At 32.9% G+C, this 18,601-nt stretch overlaps 4 protein-coding genes across 5 annotated transcripts in view; 2 read left to right on the top strand and 2 right to left on the bottom strand.

The window, feature by feature from the left end:
• Positions 1–4,404, top strand: part of LOC111054386 (AP-1 complex subunit sigma-2) — a 36,877-nt gene extending 32,473 nt beyond the window's left edge. Inside the window, exon 5 of the mRNA XM_022341408.2 lies at positions 718–4,404. Within this exon, the coding sequence (XP_022197100.1) occupies positions 718–762 (45 nt within the window). The 3' untranslated portion in view covers positions 763–4,404. The remainder of the gene's footprint in view (positions 1–717) is intronic.
• Positions 2,939–8,853, bottom strand: LOC111054391. The gene is made up of 5 exons (XM_039419481.1): positions 8,516–8,853; positions 8,111–8,165; positions 6,845–7,038; positions 5,562–5,709; positions 2,939–4,687 (listed from the first exon to the last, which is right to left on the bottom strand). Exons 1-5 carry the CDS (start codon positions 8,603–8,605, stop codon positions 4,620–4,622), a joined length of 555 nt encoding a protein of 184 aa, XP_039275415.1. The 5' UTR covers positions 8,606–8,853; the 3' UTR covers positions 2,939–4,619.
• Positions 8,854–10,170: 1,317 nt separating this feature from the next.
• On the bottom strand, positions 10,171–13,873 carry LOC111054389 (deoxyuridine 5'-triphosphate nucleotidohydrolase). The gene is made up of 4 exons (XM_022341421.2): positions 13,399–13,873; positions 12,757–12,893; positions 11,532–11,677; positions 10,171–10,540 (listed from the first exon to the last, which is right to left on the bottom strand). The coding sequence occupies exons 1-4, from the start codon at positions 13,500–13,502 to the stop codon at positions 10,451–10,453; spliced, it is 477 nt and encodes a 158-aa protein (XP_022197113.1). The 5' UTR covers positions 13,503–13,873; the 3' UTR covers positions 10,171–10,450.
• Positions 13,874–17,586: 3,713 nt separating this feature from the next.
• Positions 17,587–18,601, top strand: part of LOC111054382 (huntingtin) — a 75,945-nt gene continuing 74,930 nt past the window's right edge. For both annotated transcript variants that reach the window (XM_039419484.1, XM_039419485.1), the window contains exon 1: positions 17,587–17,819. In XM_039419484.1, the coding sequence (XP_039275418.1) occupies positions 17,737–17,819 (83 nt within the window). In that variant the 5' untranslated portion in view covers positions 17,587–17,736. The remainder of the gene's footprint in view (positions 17,820–18,601) is intronic.

Here is an 18,601-nt window from a genome sequence, read left to right on the forward strand (position 1 = left end):
TGTAGTTATTCATCTTGCTTCAAGATAAATTTATCTAGAATTTGCTTTAATCAATGGGTTGATTGAATAGAAGCTAGAATCTAGCCTATTGAGCCGCGTTTACACCAGAGTTGTTGTCAACTTAGTTTCCAACAAATTACTATACCTACTATTTACGTACTGCTATTTCTGGACAACATTTTGTTGACAACTTTGATGTAAAAGCAGTTTAAGTTTCAGCTATTGCTAAAATTCAGTTGAATAATCATGTGCTATTGGCTATGAGCAGCAAGGTCTAAAGAAAGACCTTGATTTCTATAGACCTTGGCTATAAGCATCTATTGATCTGCATTCTGTCGGATAATCATCAGAATTTAATTCGTCAACTAGGCCACGATTTTAATGTAAATTTGCACACGTAAATTATAATGTTGACGATTTAAAAGCACATTTATAATTCAGTATGAACTTATTGTAGATTTTCTTGTATTCAATGGTTGAAGAATCAACTTCAGTATATCTAATTAAAGTAATCACATCTTAATAAACATTTTTGTAATGCATTTATTGTCTTGTTTCATTAATTAAAATCATAAATGTTAATAATAATATTACTGATAAGGTTGTATCTAAATGTTTTGCCAACAAAAATGTTTCACTATATTCATTCAAAATGCATGATTTCAGTGATTATTAAATATTTTTTACTAGTTGTGAAATTGTTTTTAAAAATTGCAGGAGGAGACACCTCAAGGATTTTTTGAAGACCATGGACTCGGATAGAATGTTTATAGTATCAGTTGCTGAAATCGAATTATATCGTTCATTTAGAAAACATACTATACGTATATTCCATGTAAAGAATGGTAGTCTGAAATTTGTTTATTAAGAAACGAGACTGTTCATATTTCACTCTTTTATCCAAATAAGTTGATTATTATTCAGTTAAGTAGTTACTAAAAGCATTCCAATTATTAGTTTCTATCAGAATCAAACTTTTTCTACAAATTTAAGGGGTAAAACAAAATTTTATAAACTAATTACAGTAATATTACTTTACTTTTCTTGTTCGTCACAATTATTGAACTGCATTAAGGGAGCAACGATCCCGCAGTATATGACACGTCGTAGTTTAATCTAATATCTACTAACATCCCTCCTATTTCAACACAACAGATCCCACATAACATACATCAATCAAACATTATTAATCATTCCACATAAAAATCGCTTCTACGGACCAAATTCGGTGGAATATACTAGAGACAGCCACCTAAATAAAGCAAAATCAGCTTTCCCGAGAGAAATATGTTTTTCAGCATTGCTTTGAAAGACTTCATTCTATTTTTTCTAAAACATCCCTTAAATCTTGAAGATGAAAACAAATTTAATGCGCATCAACTTGAAAATCTCTTCAAATGAACTAAGTGAACAAACAATGACGAGGCGTTTCATTATTTAACTCATAAATATTCTTTCTCAAACTATTTTCACACCTATAATAAAACAGAGATAATTATCTACATGCCGTAACTAACAAACTAAGGTCTCTTCCTTTGAATATTATCATTAATATATGTTGTACATTTCCCATAAAATAATGTTTGCTGCATTAGTTTTTTTATAAGTTCAATGACCTGCTCTCAAAGTTGATTCAAAATCAATATTGGAAACTAAAACACCCAAATCAATTTCGATTCACCAGCTAGGCGTTAGTTTTGCAAAGTGGATAGTTTTTATAGAAATAATAAAGTGATGTTGCTATTAATGCTGATTACCTATTAATTTTGCCCAATTGTTTGCAGATGTAACACTACTTTTTCTTGAACGGTATAATAAATTAATTTATTTCTCTATTTCTAGTAGTTTCATAACAAAAAGGAACTGCACATACGTTATTCCGTCCATACCACCTCACAGAGTGTGATAACTAGTTTTCTCTATTATTAAAGAAAACAAATGCTTCACAGTGATTTTTAATTTATTGAAGCTTTTTAAGAAAATCTTCCTGAATTTTCCCAGTGATTTTATTTATATTTATTATAACAGGGCATTCTGTATACCCATTACTGGTCCAGAATTTAGATTTTAGGTATTCAAAATAAGTGCGCTTGTATTAGATATCAATATTAGGCTACTGTAGTTTAGTTACTAAGTACTGTGAAAGAATCTTATAGTTTTAATTAGACTTGATTGAAAATTTTCAATTGTGTTACCATTTATACAAATCACATTGATAAATAAAATTCAGCTTTACAATTATTTTAAAGTTATGATTCTTAAAAGTCAATTTTTTGTGGAACTAGAATCATTCCGATTGCATTGTTATTACGATACTGTAAATCATAATTCATAAATCATAAGGTAATTCAATATTCATAATACTTAGAATAAAGCATGAACAATAATGAGGATAATCTCCAATTAACCTGAGACATCCAAAATGAGCTAGGCTAAATATTTTGTGTGATAATAATTTATTGTATATTGTATGCATATATATATATATATTCCTAGGGATCAAACAATATATTTGTCTATTTATGCTCTAGTATATGCATGCAATATGCGTTTACTATTACATGTTATATTACATATTATTATAAGAGTACATGCTGTAATAGACCTCTATTTGCTGTCATGAAAAAATGTGGTTATATTAGCAATTTAATACACTGTAGAAATTATCTGCCATAATATTCATGATGAGTGAAATTATATGCATCCAAACCCATTTGTTCGGCTTGTAATATTAGTCAATTAATTTGACAATAGTCTGCTTGTTACTATGAAAGATTGTATGGACTATGTAACTATATATGAACTTGCAAGGTATAGGTAGCTAGCAAAAAATTGAATTCAGTGCCTTCAATTGAATGAGTACCGTATTGTATTTTTGTGAATAATCATGATTCAAAAACCAAGTATAAAATAACATTTTGTTTTTTTGCAAGTTGCGTACTAATAAAAAAAATGATGAAATGACGTATTTCATTAGAATTTGGTCACATAATTTTTCTTACCAACTTTAAAAAAATGATGAAATGACGTATTTCACTACAATTTGGCCACATAATTCTTCTTACCAACTTTATAATAACTCATCAATTTTCAAAATTAAATATTAAAACTGCAAATAAAAAAATTTCTCACAGACTAATGAATTGATAGTTCTGATTCGTATTCTGCAATGGATTGAGAAATTCAAACCTCTATATATCTAAATATAATTTATGTAATTTTTCAATACTCCACCAAGAGCGTTGGGAGAATAAATGATCCAAATCGAAAATCAAAAGATATTCTAGGATAAAATACATCTCAAGTGAACAAATGGATTATCATAATAGGCTGAACAGTTATTACAGCTAAATTGGCTGTACAGTGTATAAATTCAACTAGCGGATTATTTGTTGTAAATAGCCGAATCAAAAGAAAAAGAAATAATCGTAGAAATAATTCAGTATTATCTTGGATTTTCCACTTCAGTATTGCTTTTATAAAATGCTGACCATGCTGACCACTTGAGTAGTTTTTCAGCAAGAATCATATTGCACTCCCAATTTTAAATGTCCGTCCAAATAGTAAAAGAGTGGACATTTTACTATTAAAGACTACCAATGATTCTAGTTGGAGAAGACAAGACAGTGAAAATAAAGTTACTTTATGTATACCGCGATACTGTATTTAATGGATTATTTTAATTGTATACGTTTTAAGCAATCTTCATTCCTTATAAATGATATCAATATTTTCATTCAACCGATGTTGAAGGTTTAAAGTGAATCTCACCATATATAATACTGTACAACCAAAAAAATAAAATACGGTATGAATAAAGATGAATAGTTTTTTTTATAGAAATCAAATGTTTTTCCCACCTAATTCATGTTGTAGTTTATTTTCCAAAACTTTTTAATTGTACTTGAAAACTTGAAAGACTTCTCTAACATTTTTGAATCTAGTTTCTAATATATTTAGGCATATTTATCTTGAGAGTTTTGATGTTTGGTGCTTAGGCCTTCAACTTTTTTTTTGTAAACTTAACAAAGCTATTTCTCAGTGGTAGATATTATTTCTACTTTCTTAATGTTCATTGGCAAAATTTAATGATGAAAAGAGTTACGATACCAAATAATATTTTCTATGATTGATGATTTTTATATGCTTAGGCCAGCCGCTTTTTCCAAGCTTTTCAAATCTATCAAGAATAATGCTGTAAACGCTGAGTGTATTTTATTTGATTGACGCACAATTTAATTTATAAATTTCTCTTGTGACTACCGGTTTGTAAAACTGATCAACATCGATGTTTATTGTTCAATGTTGATCAGTTCTTGGTTTCCATATGGAAAATTCCTTGTGAAAGATGGAACGTTTACCAATACCAATAGTAATTTAGTAATTAAAAGACATTTAGAATAATCTGTAATATTTATTTTCTCCTTATATTTATCATACAAGTTGGCATTATTAAAATGATATATAATTTCTAATGATCATTGAAATTTGTATTCTGGTTATCATGTCTAGAAAGATCATTCAAAGTATTGCTTCAAGAACTCATATCATGAAGATGTACATTTGGGTAGGTATGTGTAATCTGATCTTTATCAGTTGAAAACATTAACTTTATTATGTCACTCCTTATTGTCATCCACCATGAAATAATAGCTGTTTAAGATGATAATCATATATATGTAGCCAACTGAAAAATTGATAATGAAAAATTATAATTTGTTTGTAAAAAAATATTTCACTTTTGGAAAAAGAGTCATGACTCAGCATCAATCATGATGTCTGATTCATGACGTTTATCCAGTATGATACTAGTTTTCCAATGATATATTTATTTATATATACTTGAATAAATAATATTGATGACATTGAGGTATCCAATTGATAATGACATTGATAATGAGATATCCAATCCAGATTCATAATACAATAATATGAATTTTATAATATGCCCATTACAACATAGTATAGGTATGACATAGATCATAATCTTAACCTTAGTTAGCAGCACAAGGCTCGATGGTCATTGTTACTTACTTCTTACGAGAGTGGGAGCACGATGTTGCCGTTTTTATGCCGACTAATTATTTATTATATTTTTACAAAATGACCTGCGCTTTTTTTTGCTCTTTCTCTCACATAGTTAGCTCATAGGATGTCTAGCTTCTGTGATATCTGGCAACACTGTACTCCATAGAAGCAATGCTGCAATCTAAAGCTGCGTTTACACCAAAGTTATCAACAAAATGTTTATTTTTCCGTTCTTATAGATTCTATTAGATTAAACGGAGCTTGACAAACTCATGTGCAAATTATGTGTATGATAAGTTATGTTCAATCTAATATAATCTATAAGGACGGAAAAATAACCTTGGTGTAAACGCAGCTTAAGGTTTGCACAGACTATTGAATTATTGTTATCAATCTCTGGCGATATAGCCTAGTATATTTCAAGCAAGACGTCTATCCAGCGATTTTTGTCACCAATTTACCAATCACTGTGAATAAAGACGTATCAATATTCGAAAATTCAATTTGAAAAAAATAATAGAAGAAATTCTTACATATCATCAAACCATTCTCTATAAAGCAGACTGGTTTGTTTTGTGTTTCCTCTATAATTGGTGCCACCAATGCGACGATTTGCAAAATCAAATTGACGAAACATCCCATCATAAATGCACCTATAGCAATTAGTAGAACTTGGTCATTCTGAAACAAAATGCAGTCGATTACATCTTTATACACATAGGAAGCATACCCATATATTCAAGGCTGTGAAAAGGCTAAACATAAACTCTCTACTGGTGATATTCTTCAAAGTTTTTCTATATGTATATCATCAAGCTATAAAAATGGAAAAGTTTTCTCAGGATCATTTTTTCCTATCATTACTTTTTGAGATATGAGCGCCTTAAGTTTACATTTTTGGGACAGAACATTTCAAATTCGGTAAGAGATAAATCCATGAGATTCAGAGGATAAATTCTTCACGGTATTTTTATTGAATAAAACAAAAATCTTTTGAAAATATCAATTTTTGAGAAAGTACCCAAAAAATGACCAAAAATAACTCAACTAAAAGTCGAGCTAAACGTTTTTTTTTGTAATTTTTAGTAAATTGAGCAACTTTCACAGAAATAAATATTTTCAGAAGATTTTGGATTTAATTCATCAAAATTACCATGAAGAATTAATTCTCTAAATCTCATGGATTTATTTCTTACCGAATTTGAAATGTTCTGTCCCAAAAATTTAAACTTTAGGCGCCCATATCTCGAAAAGTAATGATAGGAAAAATGTTTCCCTGAGAAAACGATTTCATTTTGATAGCTTGATGATATACAAATCAAAAAACTTTGAAAAATATTACCAGTAGAAAGTTTATTTTTAGCCTTTGCACAGCCTTAACTAAGGAATTCTCAGATAATAGTCAAATTGGTATTAATTTAAATTTCCATAGCAGAAAATTGAAAAAATACTATCTAGAGTTGTTGTTCAACGAAAACATATATACATTTTTATGTCTGATGCCCGGTCAATACATTTTTGAACATGGTCAAGCCGAGTACGGTTTACAAGTTTGCACTGGAATTATCCATAGTAACTATCACCATAGGTATCATATTATGTTCCTGTGCACTCGTTGCAGTAAAGCGTAGGCATGTACCTGATTTGGCCATATTCAAATGTCTTGACCGAGCTTAGTGAAACCAGTCATGGATAATATCTTAAATTCCCTGTGGATCTAATTAATTATAGATTTCTCGAGCAGATCTTCCGTGACCTAACGGTAACACGTTTATAAAATTGATAATTTATGCAAAAAGTCATTATAGTTATTTACCAAGTAACAAAAAGTGAAGAGAAGAAATAAACATAGAATGAACATGACCAGGATAACCACATTCCAAACTGTAGTATTGAAATATTTATCGCAGCATTCGACCAGTGGTAGTGAAATGTGTAAATCTTTGACAATAGTAGCATTTTTAATTTCCTCCAGTTGTCCAAAATCCCAATGGGTTCCGTTTCCCATCACTGAAACAACGAAAAACGAATTGAAGCAAATTGGCTCAAATGTTTTTGTAATAAGTTTCTTGCCAATAATGTATGTGTATTCTACCACCAGTGTTCTGTAATGCCAAATCTCTACACAGCGGAAAATCCTAAAGTCTGCCTATTCAATAGGCTATTTTAACTCTTGATTGGAGAAATGTGTAGAGATTTTTCATTTTTTTACATATTGAGATTCTACTTAAGAGAAGCCATTGGAGTTTTCGGTTTCTATGGAGCAGGCTTAAAGAATAGCAATATTAAATAGGTAGCCTCTACTAAACATTTCCCTAACGTACATAATCAAAATACAACTTTTCATCAATTAACATTTACTGCTATAAACTAATAATGTTTCCGATATCGCTCAAATTTATTATTTTTAAAAGATTCAAATTTTTTTATAAAACTTGAGCCTATAGTGAGGTCCACGTTGTAATGCGGCAGTATTTGTACAACATTGGTGTTGCTATCCTTCTCTATCATTCAACACAACAGATATCGCTGTCCTTCTATAGCTTCGCAACGTTGTCAAATCCGTTTTTACAATGTAGAAATATAAAAAATTAAAGCAGACAATCGGCAACGCTGTTCTATCTCTATCCACTGCCATTATAACGTGAACCTCACTATAGTTGCACAAAAGCCTGCTAAGTTTAAATGGTGATTAAATGTCACAAGAACCTCTTTTCAAGAAAGCCTCAGATTGGTTCTCGTGGTATTTGATTGTGATTAAAATTTAACAGGCTTTTGTGCAACCGAGGTTAAGAGTTGGATGCTCTTATTCTGCACTTTTTCAAGTTGGTAAGACACATTTCACAAATTATAATATTAAAAAAAAAACTTGATACAAGCACAACGAAATGGCCCCTGGTTGCAATTTGAAACAATTAAGTCAGGGGCCATCTCATAGTCTATTACCTACAGTCTTGATTGAAAATGAATTAAGTGCAAGCATGCTACTGTGATTAATATATGAATTGGTCGTCTAAAAATTACAATTTTTTGATAAACTTATAGTAAAAATATAGAGTTGAAGTTGATAGAAATGACTCACCAAAGTAGTTGCATTGTTTTGAAAATATATTTATAAATCTCAAAGTGAAATAGACCTGAAATTTGAACAGTGGACATTAATTATTAAATTTATATATTTGATCTGCCGTAGGTACCATATTTATTTATTCTCTAAAATTTAAAAACGGTAATAAAATATTTATTTTTCATAAATGGATAAAAATGACTATAAGCTTATTTTAAAGAAAAAAATTAACACTCTTGCATACTAATAAAAAAAAACACAAGAGATCTGAGTTCTCTTTATGCTACTGAGGATGATTCCTGCCAGTGGCTGAAAGATTTGAGATGCAAGTAGAGAAAGGCTATACAGGTGTAGAATAGGGGACATTTACGCTAAACATGGTCTATGTATGAATTTAAATAAATTAATAATTTTACTTACTGTATACAGGATCAGCATAACCAAAAATCCAGCCACAATATTTAATTGAAAACAGAATGAAGAATTCATACGCGGTATAAAGCAACACATTGTAGAAAACTAGTAATGCTTTATGGTAACAAAAATAAAAAAGTTTTGCGCAAAGCAAAAAATTATCATGGATCACCCAATCTGCAAGGAAATATCGTTACATTAATCAGCTAATTGCTTCTCAAATACTGATAAGTTATTATATCATCCATCAAAATTGTATTTTTTCTAAAGAATTTTCATATAAAAATTTAAGGTTATTGAATATTTTTAAACAAATGATGTTTGTTACGGTACATCTGATAATCATCTTTCAAGTTCAAAATTACACGTGGAATAAAAAATCGTGAATTTCATTATGATCTAACATGGACTAGACAAGAATAATAATTTCATTCAATTTACCTAAAATACTGTATTCTAGGTATCTTGGTTTCATTATTCCATGTAATTTATGAGTACAACATAATTTTTTCAAATGTATTTATATTGAATTTAATTGTTTACATTTTTTTGGTAGAGGTCTTTAAAAAAGCTGAATGAACCCCTCTTATTAGTTCTCCAAAAACAATACAGTAGTATTTTCTCATACACTAATACCTTTGATTCACCAATCCACAATTAAGGCCCGCCGCAAAGTAGACCCACGTTAATCCACGAAAAGCAACCCACGCCATGAGACGTTTTGTAAACCATTGCTCTAGATTTATTCATAATCAATCAGCTGACAAGTGGATTATTCCTTGCATGTATTACCTTGCATAGAGAAACAATAGCATAAGATATCCCATGGCATAGGGCGTTTATGTTGCAACTTTTACTGTTATCTCAAGCCGAAAGCCCACGTAGTTATTTCCCGTGAAGCTTTATGACGCTGGTAGTCTCTCATATTGTGCCGTTCATACACTCTTACCCGGTCAAATCAGTAAAAATCAACAATAATCGACAGTAATCGTCTTGGGATAAGAGTAAAAGTTGCGACATAAACGCCCTATACCATGGGATATCTACTTACGCTATTGTTTCTCTATGGTATTACACAGATGTCTAGAGAAGCATAGCAATGGTTTACAAAACATCCCACGGCGTGGGTTGCTTTTCGTGGGTCTACTTTGCGGCGGGCCTAATTCATTTATGCTGTTTGGATTTCACACTTTCATCAAATTAATCACTAATAGTGTGTGTGTGAAATTACATTCTGTCATTTCGCACATCAAATTGAAATTCATGATGAATAAGTTATGATGAGATAGATAGATATAACACAAAACTTTGTTTGAGATCACTAGTGTTCTTGCAATCTCCTTAATTATGTATTCAAGGACTACGTAAAACAAACTTTCATTTTTTGAAAACTACTAGTTTTTATTATGTAGCCTGTATTTGTTTGACCTTGCATTGATATTCTTAGGGTAATAGTGGAGTGACGAATGTATGTTAGAAGGTAGAAGGAAGCTGAGATATTTCATGCATTCATTTGAACACTCTCATCAACCTTCTCTGTTACACTCTACCTTTGCTACTCTACTATGTACTTCCTGCAACTGACACTGAGACCCTGAACGTGGTAATAAGAAATCCCAATGAGATTATTTGTAGGTTGCCTTTGAAATCAAAGAAATTACTAACTCTATTGAAAAATAAGTTTACTGACAAAAAATATCCGTAATAAATAACTACATAATACAAAGCGTAGGATGTTCAGAATACTCTATCGAATGCATTCTTCTAATTATTCACAAAATTAACAAGTAGTGACGAATTATACAATAATTAATGACAAAGAAAAATGGATTACAAAAATAAATATAGATCGGACTGCTGAAATTGTTCAACAAAGAAAAATGATTACACAATGGAAGACGGGTCTGACTGCTGAGACCTGAGAAGAAGATAGTGAATAGATTAGCTTGCACACTTGGTTGGTGACTTAGTAACTGTTTTTACACCAGTGGAACCAAATCCTCCTTCTCCTCTTTCTGTTGCATCCATTTCCTGCAACATTAATAAAAACAAAAATATTAAAAGTTGGAAATTGTCCAATTGTCCTCAAATGATAAATAGTATCACTGACAAACTTGCATAAAAATAGTGATAAAAGTTTTCCAAGAGCAGAGTTTACTGCTGTATTAGATGAAAACATAGAGTCAATATATTTAGATGTTGTAATATTCACAACGAAAAGAAGATAAAATGTTGAGAATTCATGACGTGAATGCTAACACTATTTATTGATTCTCTAACATCCTCAGCTAATCTTAAGGTTTCTTCATGAAAACTTCATTTATGATTAAAAACATTATCTGTATTGAATAATAGACAGTAATGTATTATGTATTACAGTATCTTTACTGAAGTAAGGAACTTGAATTAGGAAGCACGAGCGAATGAATCTTAATGAAATTGATTTCACTAACATTTACGGTGGAGATTAATGTATTCCCACATTTGAATCATCCTACAATTAAAACATAATAATATACAAGGTAAGAGTCTTGGTTAGCATTTAACCAAGGATTAATTGAGAAAAAAGAACAAACTGCAAACTTCCGGCTTTATTTCTGCCTAAAGTCCGTGTAAACCATAGTTTGCAGCATGGAGTTTTATTTCAATCCATGGACGTCGTGTCTTCTTAACCCAAAGGCTTTTTCAAAAAAATGAATTGAATGACCAATGTTATTTCAATAGATCAAAAGGAGCACATGGTTGCCGGTTTTATGCTGATTCTATAAAAATGACATAAGCTTTCTTTCCTTTTCATAGTAAATGTCGCTCTTTCTCTCACACAAATATTTCACAGGCTCTCTGCATTTTGCGAGAACTGGCAGCGCTGTACTTCATAAGACTAAAGCTGCAAACTAAGGTTTGCACAGACTACAGTTCATCAATGATATAAACGATAGACCTACTCTCATGATAGTTGAATTTGCAATTTTCTGAGCTAACCACAAATTTTCTCTAAGATACAATAATTTAATTATCTCACCTCAACTTCGACGATTTCGGGATAGAATATCTTCTCGCAAATCAACTGCGCTATCCTGTCACCTCGCTTTATGGTGAATGGTTCTTGCGAATGGTTGAAAAGGACGACACCAACATTACCACGATAGTCGGCATCAATCACACCAGCTGCAAATTATTAATACAATAGATAAGAGAAGACATCACATTGTGATAGAATTACCTATTAGATGAGTGATTGCAATGATGCAATTAAGAAGGGTGATCAGCATATATAAGGCTCAGGCCGCGCTTGTAAATTATTTTTTTATGGCTGGCTGTATGAATACGAATACCTACAACCTACATAATACGATTTTCCTTCATCTCTTTATGTACAAAGGAATCAGAAATAAAACTGGTAGTATTATTCCTTGAATATTACAGATATGTAAATAATATTCTATGAGGATTGAGAATAGTAATTGATTAAACTCAAATTTCGAAAATTTATTTACATTGGTGTTCACAGGGGGGGGGGGGTTTGGACGCACACTGCTTCCTTGGATTGCCCATAGAGGGGTGGGAGAGAGAGAGAGAGAGCAGTGTTTAGACATTTTTTGGCTTTCCAAATTCATGTTGGGGGGAGGGGGTTGCGTCCAGTCCGTGAGCTTGTGGGAGGGCACCTATGCTTTATATGACTATTAGAAATAACTTCTTAAGAAATTCATTGAAGTATGTAGAATTTGCTGAGTAAGCATTCACTCCAAGAAATTTTAACAAAATTAGTCCAAAATTCAAAGCCAATTTTAGACAAAAGGGTGGAAACTATTGGAACAAAAAATAAAATACTAAAAGATACTAGTTTGTAGATTGAAAATCTACCTACAAGATATGAAAAGTATTATTTATTAAGGCTGAATTGAGCTGTAGTGAGTGCCACGTTATAATGCAGGGATGCACATCCACCCCTAAGACCATGAACGCACCCTCAATTATTTATGGAAAATTCAGCTTCTGCCCCCCTATTTCGTCATTAGTCATTTTGAACACTGCTGACCTTTTTTTAGGATCACCCCTACCCACCACACAAGATTTTGATTTTATAGAAGGCAGTGCTGCCAACGCTGTGCTCCTATCATCTTTTTCACTCCCATTAGTAACGTGGACCTCAATAATATAAATAGTATTTTCTTAAATGGATAAGATGTAGGATGAAACAAAATTCCACATTGAATTAAAAACATTTGTGTGGCGGTAGAACTTACCTCCAACATCCAAGTGGTTTTTCCAAGAAAGGCCAGAACGAGGGGCAATACGACCATAGCATCCTTCGGGGAGATTGATTTGCAAATCAGTCTTCACTAGTTCTTTTCCTTGTGCTGGGACGATGCAGTCATAAGCACTATAAAAGAAAAAATACATTTATTAATAATAGATTACAGTAACAAGTAGTAATATTTGGATGAAGTAATACGATTAGATTTACCGTATTTCACAAGTAGACCTAGTTATATTTTCCCCCGTCAAATTTTATTCAAGTTGAAGTTAGAATAATGAGAGCATTGCCATCAATATCAATCACTTCCTTAGAAATAACGCATTGCCTAAAATGATGGGTAATAAAGAGCTGATAGCCTAGTTGGAATCAATCAAATTGATGATATAGCCTAGCTATCTGAATTAGGTTGAAGACATAAGGTATTGAATTGTTTGAAGAACGTTGTCTACATCTGACTGCAATAAAATGTTTTACCGTATTCAATTTGGCCATAATGTGACCTACATTTGTGTGCTAGGCTCCTAGGCTTTATTGCAAATGTAAAAACAAGCAATGGACGTTATTAATTATTTGGACTGATCTTTAAATCATGATGATAATTTACATAAGCATTTAGTAAAGAACATACCTCATTAGATCAAATCCTGCAGCTCTAGCAGATCCTTTCATAGGTGTAAATGCGTTTTCAGTCAATTTCTTGATGTAAAGTAATGATTTAGACTCTCCCGGCATGATGAATTATTTTTTGATTTGGTACCTAAAAAAATGAATTACAGTACTAAAAGGGTAAAGTAAAAGTTCTAATTTATAAAATGCACAAAGAACTGACACTGATCACGAAAGAGTATTAGCAGAGGGACAGGTGTTCACTTCCAGCTTCCAAGTTCCAACAAGCAACAACCCCTACCCATAAACTGCTGTTTCCCTCGAAAAATAATTCCTTCCCTCCAAATTTTGAAATTTTATAGTTCAAAGACCTCAGTACTGAAAATGTGTTTTGATGTGACATAACCTCAATTTCAGTAACGGATTTTTAGTGTCTCCCACTCTCTCGAGGAAATCACATTATTATGCACATGCGTAAAAACCTTCAGTTCTTCAGGCATTTTGAGGTCTACGTTATATTGACAAGGGAGAAAGATAGAAGAGCAACGTTGCCAATCCTCTGTCTTGTCAATGTTTTCTATTGACGGTGGTTGATACAGGCTTATTGAGGTAATATGAATTGTTCATTCTCATTTGAAATAATCAATTATATTTTATTAAGCAAGAAATTAAATCTTCCAATAGTTTCATAATTAAGGTAGAGTATATTTAATCAATTATCGATACCACATTCACATTGTTAAAAGACGATCTAGCAACTGAGCAAAGTGTAAAAGAGAGCGTGCTATTCGTTTTGTTGGATGATAGACAAGGATATACCCAATATATCCAAAGTCTTGATCGTTAGCGAGGTGCTCCTGGATAGATCGTGTCAAAAAATAAAAAACTTTAAACTTGATAATCAAGATGGCGTGGCATCACAGTTCCTCAAAGCTATCCCTAAGGAAATAATTGACACTGTAATAGCTTCTTTCAATCAGCCACCTTGACAGCCTCTTCTTGAAAACACAGTGGAAACACGGTATAGGAAGATCCCTCACCGAGCCCGGCAGCAGGTTGAACATTTTGATAGCAATATCATTGCTAATCAAACACTGCCATTATAAGGTTGACCCCACTATAGAAGCTTTGTCAATTACAATTATCAATTCCTGATAATGAATTTGAAAATAATAAAATATGGTACAGAATAATCCTAGATCGGGAACGTTTATATTGGAGAAAAGGAAAGAAGGAATTCGATCATCTAAATTTCCCTCAAATCAACTTTAAACTTTCCCTATAAAAATAACAACTAGCATTAATCTCTTAATCTCATACATGCTTTGTCAAAAAAAGTTATGCCAATGATTTTTTTTCTATCAACATTCTATTTTACAGAGTGCTGCTGCTGTGAGAGAGTATATGACTATAGAGACTAAAGTGAATCAGTATAGGTATACTTCAAGATGAGAAAAAAAACTCTGGTCGAACAGACCATACTTTACTTGAGTGCAGTAACGCAGATCACAAGTATCTTCATTAAAAAAGTTACTGATATTATGTAGACTCTTTCCAATCAGCCACTTGGACAAGGAGAACCTGAAGATGTTCACCGGACGCGCCCTCACCGACTCTGGCAAGTTGTTGGTTAAACATCCTCAGCGCCAGCACAGGGAAACAGTCCTTCACCTTCTACAAACGACAGCGTGGCACATCCAAATTTGTCCTCTTCCGAGTGTTGTAGGAGTGCACTTGCTGCTTGCTCTCTCGGATGTAGTGTTGTAAAGTTGCTCCTCACATATAGGGGAACAGAAGTTGGCTGAAGTATCAACTTACATGATTTCTATTGGCAAAATTTTCCCCAAAATAAGTTTATATTTTTTCCATGGAAGCGCTAGTGTTCGTGCTCATATCAAAAAATTTCAAACGAATTCATTCAAAATAAGATTATTTTTAAATTCAACATTAGGTGCTCTGCCTCTATCATCTGATCTCCACCCTACTTTCTACACAGAAGCAGTACCTAGCATTCGAACTTCTGATCCCCTATAGCAGTGAAGCCAAGACATAGTGTCCACAAACTGTGTGGATGCCCAATCTGTTGAAGATCGGTTGGCAATGTGCATCATTCATTCTTGCTATAGGTGATGATTCAGAGAGCTTTCTTTTGGAGTACCGTGGATGAATGTCTCTGGCATGTGGTGAATGTCCCCAGATCAAGATGCCAAACTGCATGGTACAACATCAGCAATCGCTCGATTCTCAGCAGTGCTCTCAACTTTCTGAAAAGATATAAGACTCTTGACAGCTTCTTGCACACTTCCAGAATATGATGCTCCCAGGTCAGCTTTGTATTCGAGGAGGGTGACAGTTTCCTTGTTGCCTGGTTTAGATCTGTGCTGTCAAGAGGAGTGCACAAGTGGGTCTCATCCTCATTAAAAAAAAAAAAACTATAGTGAGGTCCATGCTATAATGGCAGTGTGTGATTTGCAATGGTGTTGCTATCTTTGTCCATCATTCAACAAAGCAGATGGCGCTATCTCTTTCACGCATTGCCACATCATATTTCAACAATGTGGAAATTCAACTAATTGACAAAATATTTAATCTCAATCATGAAAATTCACTATCATATATTAAAAAAATATATTTTTCTGACAAATAGAATATGATTAACTATTTTCAACAATAATGAACAGTTAAATCTATCAGATATACCAGTATCAGCTGTTTGGGTGGCAAGGCTGAGATCTGGCAACCCTTTTCTCCTATCTTCCTGCTTTGCCATTATATCGTGGACCTCACTATAGATAATTTTTTTTCCTACAGATACCTTGAAAAGTGACCATTTGTGCACTGATTGCAGGCCGCAAAGAATCACTTTTCTGCACTAGTGCGCAAAGTGAGTACTTTGCGTACTCCCGATTTGCAGCATGACAACGAAAAATAGTTAGTAGGTTATAAATGGAGCACTAGTGCAGCAAAATCAAAATTAAGTTGGTAACTGCACTGACTTATAGTGAGGCCCGCCCACCTGACTCATAAATGGCAGTGGAGAACAGTGTTGCCTTGCCTGCCTGCCATTATAAGTGCCGCCTTCATTATAGCAATTTCAATGCTTACATAACATAAACCCCCTTCAAGCAGTCACATAAATTTTCAATTGAATTACTAATCATTATAATTCAATTTTAAATAAATTAAGGTTTTGATGTGACAACGTCTTATAAATTGGTTTGCCGGGAGACACTTCAAGAAACTGTGTTACGTTCCCACGTTATGCGCTCACAATGAGAGCGAGTGAGAGCGTTCGTTTCGGTTCATGGTCGTCTGGAAAGAGCACGAATAGGAGCAGTGGCAAGCAACGCTCGCAGCAGCAAGCCCAGCAACCCGAAGCATTCACCTGGAGAGAGAGTGAAACGGAGCAGTCAACCTGCGCAGGCGCCGCAAGCAATCTCCTGCGACTGCGCCACTAATTCAAAATGTCAAGTCAATGGTTGTCTCTCTCGCTCTTAGGTGGGCGCGGGCTAACCATGCCCGAGTGGAAGGGAAGCGTGCCTCTCACTCACTCTCATTGTGAGTTATTATTTCATCCCTCTTCCTACTATACGAATGAATATTCACATTAAAATTATTTTACCACTCAAAGTCATTGTCACGTAAAACTTTCGCCCGTATACCGACTTTACAGGCAACCATGCAATTTTTTATTAATAATAAAATTGCACAGAAAAACATTTGATGGATTTCAGGGAATTTTACCCATAATTACCCACATTTCATATTCAATGGTAACTGTAGGAAAAATTTAATGTGAAATATGTGCGCAAAGTTCGTTTGCTGCACTCAAGAAACCATTCCAAAAGTAAACGTTTCTTTCGGTGCAGCAAACTGTCACTTTGCGCACCAGTTGCACAAATAACTATTATTCTGCGCTTGCTTACAAATTCCTTTATTTAGACATTGGAACTATAAGCAGGATGAGTATTCAATTGTCACACAAGCTATCATAGCATTTTCATTCATTTATGAATCAATAAAACACCACATCATCAAATTCACAATAAATGATTCAATAATATTACCATGTCAAACAAACCCGTCAATATTATACGCATTTATAGAATTCTAATTCATTCCATCAAAATATGATACCACTCTAGTTATTGCAGAATCGATTCTATGTGGAAGCAGAGCAGCTGTTCATGTTCAACACCAACAGCTGATCATGATCAATGAAAGAAAGATGGAAGATAACATAATTGCAGAATGCAAGAGTATCGTTTTATTTCCACTCAAATATTACTAAAATGAGGATAAAATAATTTGATATTTTAAAACTAATATTTCACACTCAATTGTGTAGAAATAATACACAATGGCTGCTCTGGACAAATTAGTTAAAGCTCTGGAAGGACTGAAAATTATGAAAGATTCAACCATCTCTGATGAATCAGTCAGGTAATACGGTATCATAAATACCCTTTTTTTAGTATTTTACTTCTTTTATGCTTCGTTTATCTCCTCCGATACTCTACACGTATTTTGTCAATGCCTTTGAGTGAAAAACAAATTTTATTTGGTCAATTTATGGAATTAAATTTTTGTCAACTTAACCTTACTTGTAATGACGTTTCATTAAATGACAGGTGCATAAATGAATAGAGTTATTCTTATTTATTGCTTTCAATCAATTCAAGTGCTGTTCAAACTGATCAATCATTTTAAAAATAGAATGATAATCAAGTAATAGTAATGATAAAGTCAATCTCTTTCAATCATTCAAACCACTTTTTGCTCTTTACTTAGAAAACTTATTTTTTACTATATTTGCCTGTTTAGTTGCCTATTGCGCTTCTTAGCAAGCTTATGTATTTAAATCTATTCATCTTATCAATGAACATTTTATCAAAATCCCTTGTTTTATTCACAATATTGTAAGAACATCCTAAAGCTAACCGCGGCTGCGGGCCTATTGGCTGGTGTACGTCTGTAACTGGCTAGAGAACAAGTAAGAACTTAGCATCCCTACACCTAGACCTATTTGACCTATTATACTGTTTCAATGATGCACTCATTTCACCGTTGACACTACTGTACAGCTGAGTTAGCGAAATAGTGACTGTGAACAATAGTTATGAGGCAAATATAAGATCTGCAGAACTGGTTTGCAGCAAACATACTCAAGCTTTAATGAAAATAAAACAAACAGTCTTATTTGCTCAATGAGACGACAGGAGTTA

The sequence above is a fragment of the Nilaparvata lugens genome, chromosome 1, assembly GCF_014356525.2.
Source record: "Nilaparvata lugens isolate BPH chromosome 1, ASM1435652v1, whole genome shotgun sequence".
Classification (NCBI taxonomy): Eukaryota; Metazoa; Arthropoda; class Insecta; order Hemiptera; family Delphacidae; genus Nilaparvata; species Nilaparvata lugens.